This window comes from Chenopodium album, chromosome 16 (assembly GCF_948465745.1).
Source record: "Chenopodium album chromosome 16, dcCheAlbu1.1, whole genome shotgun sequence".
Taxonomy (NCBI): Eukaryota; Viridiplantae; Streptophyta; class Magnoliopsida; order Caryophyllales; family Amaranthaceae; genus Chenopodium; species Chenopodium album.
The window spans coordinates 38,433,629-38,440,174 of NC_137849.1; the positions used below are offsets into that span (position 1 = coordinate 38,433,629).

At 39.0% G+C, this 6,546-nt stretch overlaps 1 protein-coding gene across 2 annotated transcripts; it reads right to left on the reverse strand.

Moving 5' to 3' along the window:
* Positions 1–211: 211 nt before the first annotated feature.
* Positions 212–4,432, reverse strand: LOC145586464 (uncharacterized). 2 transcript variants are annotated; one of them, XM_081643305.1, is made up of 5 exons: positions 3,872–4,432; positions 3,646–3,783; positions 2,833–2,893; positions 1,695–1,902; positions 212–690 (listed from the first exon to the last, which is right to left on the reverse strand). In XM_081643305.1, the coding sequence occupies exons 1-4, from the start codon at positions 4,430–4,432 to the stop codon at positions 1,700–1,702; spliced, it is 963 nt and encodes a 320-aa protein (XP_081499431.1). In that variant the 3' UTR covers positions 212–690; positions 1,695–1,699. The 2 variants fall into 2 exon arrangements, 1 of the variants encoding a protein (XP_081499431.1); XR_014100950.1 differs by lacking the exon at positions 212–690 and adding an exon at positions 2,125–2,252 and having other exon boundaries at positions 1,762–2,045.
* Between the last annotated feature and the right edge of the window lie 2,114 nt (positions 4,433–6,546).

Genomic DNA, 6,546 nt, shown 5'->3' on the forward strand with positions numbered 1-6,546 from the left:
ACAAGATATTATATCAAAGAGGGCAATTTAAATCGCCCTCTTAGGTTCAAATTTCGCCAAGTCGCCCTATTAGCTTCGTCCTATTAGCTTCAAAGGGCATACAAAATTTTCGCCCTCTTTGTTAAATATCAAAGAAGGCAAAAATTTTCGCCCTCTTTGATCAAAATCAAATAGGGCAAAAATTTCGCCCTCTTTGATCAAAATCAAATAGGGCAAAAATTTCGCCCTCTTTGATTGAATCAAGCATGACGAAATGTTTCTTTGCCCTCTGAAAACAACTCAAACAAGTCAATTGATATTGCCCTCCTTGCTCAAATTTCGCCCTGTTTGATCAAATTTTAAAGGGCAAAACCAAAGTCGCCCTCTTTGTTCAATTTTTAGTTTTTAAAAAAAATAATTCTAGGAGTATTAACAAAAGTATTTAATTGCCTCAAAAAAAAAAACGAAAGTATTTAATAATTCTAGGACATTTAGTTAATATAAATTCTAATTTTGTCATTATATATTCTAATTTTGTCATTATATATACAAAAGTATTAACCAAGTTTTCCAAAAAGCAATTATTTAATAATTCTAGGACATCTTTTCATCCTTGCATCTTCAAGCATCCCCTTTTTCCATCCAAGAAATGCAACCAGCCTTTGGTGTCCTCCATCCCCAAAACATCAGCACACTGACTTGATCCCCTAACTGCAAACATGACAGAAACAAGCTGAATGTAAATTAATATAAGAATATATTAGTAGGAATGTAGGAACTTGATGATGAATAATGACTATGATTACTATAAGAGGCAACTACTCGGAGCTAAAAAAAAATCAGACCACACTTGATATGATACAAAAACACATTCATTGTCGATATCCCAGTAGGCAATTTTTTTAACTCATGCTCTCTTTATCTATCTCATTAGCCATCAGACTCATAAGCTATCCTAGCAGCATCATTTTCTTGACAAACAAAAAAAAAGAACCAGACTTCTTAAGTATCAATAACTAGTATACAAGTGTAGCCTCTTTACATAGATGTCATTATCTGGAAAATGAGGATCTGAGGTGCCAAGAACAAAAAAAACAAGGGGAGAGTTGGGCATTTATGAATAAGGATGGTGAGCAGGGTGGAGGTAAACAGCTAGGGGATTTTGGTGACTTTGATGGCATGTAGTAAAAGGAGAGAGGACATAGTATATCATTATTTAAAGTCAAGGGTCTAAACACCCTTAAATCAAATAGGGAAAAAAAATGACAGAGAAAGAAAAACAACCAGATGAAATATTGAAAGTAAAAACAGCACATAAAATTAGATCCTACAAAGAAAAACATTCATAAAAAACAAACCCCATGCTAAGAACAAGAATTGGAGTAAGAGAGCTAGACTAATCAGCATATACACCAGCACTCCACTTTAAGTGTTAAAATTGCATATAATTACTGCAACTATCAGCATATACACCAGCACTCCACTTTAAGTGTTAAAATCATACCAGTGCTTGCTAATTTGGTATAGTATTATAACAACTCAATTATCATAATAAAATCAACAATCTAGGTCATTCAATATCTTAACAGTTTATATAGCTTGGAATAGTCAAGGTTGTTTTTTTTATAAGAGGAAAACAAACAAACACACTTTGACAGTTAACCATGGCTGCCCAAATATCAAAGTAGAAAAAGATACTTTGTATAAAATATTACCTTTATCAAGCATTAAGGCCAATCTTCTCCATGATTAACCAAAGCTTTTGTTCTAGGTCTTCTTGTTTCTTCTTAGACGCTTCCAATTCAGCTCGCATAATATTATTTTCATTTTGTAGTTTTTCAACATTTTGTTCCAGCTCAGCTCTTCCTATATTTCCATCTTTAGATGACACCGGGTGCCCTTTGCCTAAACCTCGGGCATAACCTGAACGATGTCCAAGAACCTTCACATAAGCTTCTTCAAGAGTAAGATTATCAACCCCCTTTTCACCAATTTCCTTCTCATGCAACTCCTTTAATTCCTTGAACTTCTCCTCGGCCTCATCGTCAAACTTCCCATTTTTATGCCTTACAAGATAAAACAAAGTCAGAATTTTAGTATAAAGAAAAATGAAGTGTTCGTGCATTAGACAAATATTCAATATACCTCTTTGACTTGTCCCATAACTTTAAATACATGGGATCATCTTTAGCTTGGGATGAGGTGACGTTTGAACTAGAACCATTAATTTCGGTGACCTCATTCTCATTTTCACAAGCTTGCGCCTCAAGTTCCTATCAAATCATATACATACACTTATTAATTTCTGTTTTCTGATACAATCTGAAACTGCTTAATTCTACAACATCAAACTACCTAGATTACCTTTGAAACAAACTACCTAGATTTACTTTGACTATTTTCATAATTTATTTAGGAGTGTCATGCATAAGAGCAACAACACAATGTAATTCATAACCTTGTCAGGTGCTAGGCAGATGGAATATTTAACTCCAGAAGTTTATATAAGTAGCAGGTCAGAACTCAGAAAGATGAACTGTAATGCGGTACATCAGTAAGATCAAGTCAGCAGAGTTTCAGAGTCACAGCAGCTAAGACAGAGACAAATTCAGCCAAGAACAGATTCAGCTAAGACAGAGACAGAGACAGACATTAACAATAACTTATACTCACCAATTCATAAATTATGCGAGCTGTTGATTTCGCACCACATGCCGACTTGATTTCTTACCCTGAACTCTTTTTTTTTTATTACATTTTATCTTTGAATAATTTGAAATCATTTAAGATATCTAAATATTCTAAACTATCATACGTGGTGCAATTCAAAATTTAAGGCTGCATGTTCCTCACCGGGCAAGATGTCGAACGTCTGTTTTGGGTGGGCTCGCCCATACCAAACACCATCTAAAAGCTGAAAGAAAAATTGACAAGTCAAAAAAAAGTTTGTGTGGTAACTACACTGATTCAAATAGCAGGAAAATTATGAGATTTTTGCAGACAAGAGTCAAGAAAGAAATATAAAAAAATTACCCCGATTTTCCCAAAATCCCCCTTTGGGTGTATATCGGCTTTCGGGTTCGGTCGAACTCAAGCTGGAAACATGCTTTCCCAAAAACAGGCAGGAACTTACAGCAATTTTGCAAAAATGGGGGAGTGACCGGACCAGGTAAGCAGTTCGGCCGAACTACAATAGAAGTGCGGTCGAACCAACCCTGGGTTCGGTCGAACTTGCTCTGAAAACTGATCTGTCCACATTTTGGCAGAAAGTTCCTGAAATTTGACGAAAATAGGGGAGTGACCGAACCTGGAGGGCAGTTCGGCCGAACTACAGTAGAAGTTCGGTCGCTCTTTCCTTAGGTTCGGTCAAACCTCCTGTCAAAATGCAATATTCAAGTCTTGGCAGAATGTTGCCATAAATCCTTGAAAATGCTGCAGTGGCCGAACATAAAGTGGTTCGGCCAAACTCCCATAAAGAATCTCACAAGCAAAAATAGTCCTCAATACACATCTAAACTCCATACAATCATGCTAGATGCACCGTTTACCAAAGACACAAATACAATCGAAACTCACAAATCCCAACAATTCAAGTTGTAGATAATAAAATGAAAGCAACATGAAGAGAAGAAAGTAAGAGTCAAGAAAGAAATATAAAAAAATTACCCCGATTTTCCCAAAATCCCCCTTTGGGTGTTTATCGGCTTTCTTAACATCACGGATGTCATCTTCCGTCCATGCACTAATTCTAGGAGAAACATCCCATTTCAATGGCTGTTGGTCAAGATGATCTAAGTATATGATCTGCAAGTTTTGTATATGGTCAGTTTTTTTTTTGTTCAATTTTGAACACAAAAACAAAAGGCAAAAAAAAAAGCAACAGTGAACTCACCATTAACACATACACAGCTCCTCCGAGACCCTTAATAACACCATTTTCATCAAAAGCCTCTTTAAACTTGCCAACGTTTGCTTTCAAGTCAGCAAAGACAAGTTCACACCAATCATAAGAGTTGGCATCATGTGCCAAAGAAATCAAAGGAAGGTACTTGCTCTGTACCCTATCATACGTTGAAGGGCAGAGCACCGTACAGATTGCATACAACAGAAATGCTTCTTTGAATTCATTTTCATCATCAGAATTCAACACAGCATTTTTCAGTGTTTCCTTAAACACACCAGCAGTTTTATCTTTAATACCTCTTGTTGTTTCGAATTTCTTATACAAGTTGGATTTTGGCAGCTTTTTGAGGCGTATTTTTTCTCTCTTTTCTTCTTTCTTTGCAATTGGGATGTCCAGCACCCAATTGATTTTCTCAGCGGTAACAAAAACTTTTCTTCCATCATTGTCAATGATAGACATATCTGTATCGTTCATCCTTGAAAGAACGTAATATGCCAACTGTCTATCAAGTGACTTCCCTACAAAATATAGTAGTGACTCCATTCCCATGTCACTTAAATAGTTCCTCTTTACTGTTGCTTTCAACAATGTGGCAGCCGTCACCCCAAATCCATGAACATCACAATTGATGTTAGGCGGCTTTGCCTTACTTGCCTCGGGGTGTAACTCTAAATATCTTTCTGCTAGGAATTAACCTGCCTTGCAAGCTAATTTCCAGAAGATCAGTAAGATAAACAGAGGAAAAAGAGGTTGATAGTCTGTATTGATGATCAACAGAAAAATAATCAATACACCTTCCTTTTCGAGAGGAAAGGACTCTCCACTAAGCAAAGCTTAACAAAATTCTTAGCATGATTATTACAACAGAAAATCCCTCCCTTAAATAAGATTAGCCAGCTAAACCCAAAACTAAAGATTCTTCTCTCTCTATAACAACTTTTCCTAACAGAATTATAAGAGGAAAGACTCTTCTGCCCTTGCATTGCTAACTGATTCCACTCCCCTTGCCCTGCTTCTTCCTTGCGTATGTAACCAATATTGGAGGTCTGGGATGATCTCTAGCAATACCCCCCCCCCAACAAGCTTCACCTTGTCCTCAAGGTGGAACTCCGGAAACCTAGCATTAATGTCATCAAAGGGTTCCCAAGTGGCCTCAGAATCTGGAAGATGCTGCCACTTAATGAGTACCTCGACCAAGGTGAGATTACCGTGCTGGCTGTTCCTGATTCCAAGAACATAGTCAGGCTGCACCTCAAGCACCATGTCAGAAGTTAGCTGGGCAGGTAAAGGAGAAGGGGTATGGCCTTGCCCTACAGACTTTTTGAGCTGGGAACAATGAAAAACAGGATGAATCCTCGACCCCTCTGGCAGCAACAGTTGATATGCCACTTCCCCAACTCTTTTGACCACAGGATATGGCCCATAATACCTCGGAGATAACTTCTGAGATGACCTCTGTCCCACAGACTGCTGGCGATAAGGCTGAAGTTTCAAAAACACCAAATCACCCACTTCAAAGTGTCCCATTCTCCTGCTCTTGTTCTCATAATGACGCATATACTCCTGGGCTCTAACTAAATGAAACTTCAAGTCATCCAACACGGCATCCCTCTCCAACAATTGATCCTCCACCGAAGCAACTGAAGTGTTGCCAGGAGAGTAACGAACAAGATGAGGAAGGTCGCGTCCATACAACACCTTGAAGGGAGTGCAATTGATCGCTGTGTGGAACGACGTATTATAACAATATTCTGCCCATGGAATCCATGTGGACCAAGAACGAGGCTTGCCATTTATGAAACAACGGAGATACGATTCCACACCCTTATTGACCACTTCCGTCTGTCCATCTGATTGCGGATGATAGGCCGTACTTCTAGCCAACTGAGAACCTTGAAGCCTGAAGAGCTCATTCCAAAAAATGCTGAGGAACACTTTATCTCTATCCGAGACAATGGTAGAGGGTACACCATGTAAACGAACCACCTCCCGAACAAAAACTTGCGCAACCATTGGGGCAGTAAAAGGGTGTTTGAGAAGAATGAAGTGTCCATATTTCGAAAGTCTGTCAACCACTACCAATATGGTGTCCCAACCGGAAGACTTTGGAAGGCCTTCGATGAAGTCCATGGAAATGTCCTCCCACACCTTGTCGGGAATGGGAAGAGGTTGCAAAAGTCCCATAGGGCTGACTGTAGAAGCCTTATTTTGCTGACAGGATAAACAAGCTTGAACATAACGGGAAACATCCTTCCTCATACCCATCCAATACCATTCTGCTGACAGCCTTTGGTAAGTCTTAAAATCCCCTGCGTGGCCTCCAAGAGGAGAGTCATGATACTCTCGGAGTAAGGCAGAAGTGAGAGTTGAAACCTTGGGAATTACCACCCGACCTTTGTACTTAAGGACCTCATTTTCCAGAGTAAACCATTTAGGAACCTTTTCTCCCTTTCTGATGCTGTTGGACAGTTTGCAGATCAGGGGATCCCTCTGAATATGAAGCTGAAATGTAGCCCACGATATCCCACCAGAAGAGACCAAGTTGGCACAGGAAATGGTCGGGACCAACTCCCGGGATAAAGCATCAGCAACCACGTTACTAGACCCAGGGTTATATTGAATGTCAAAGGTGTATCCCAAGAGCTTCCCGACCCACTTTTGAT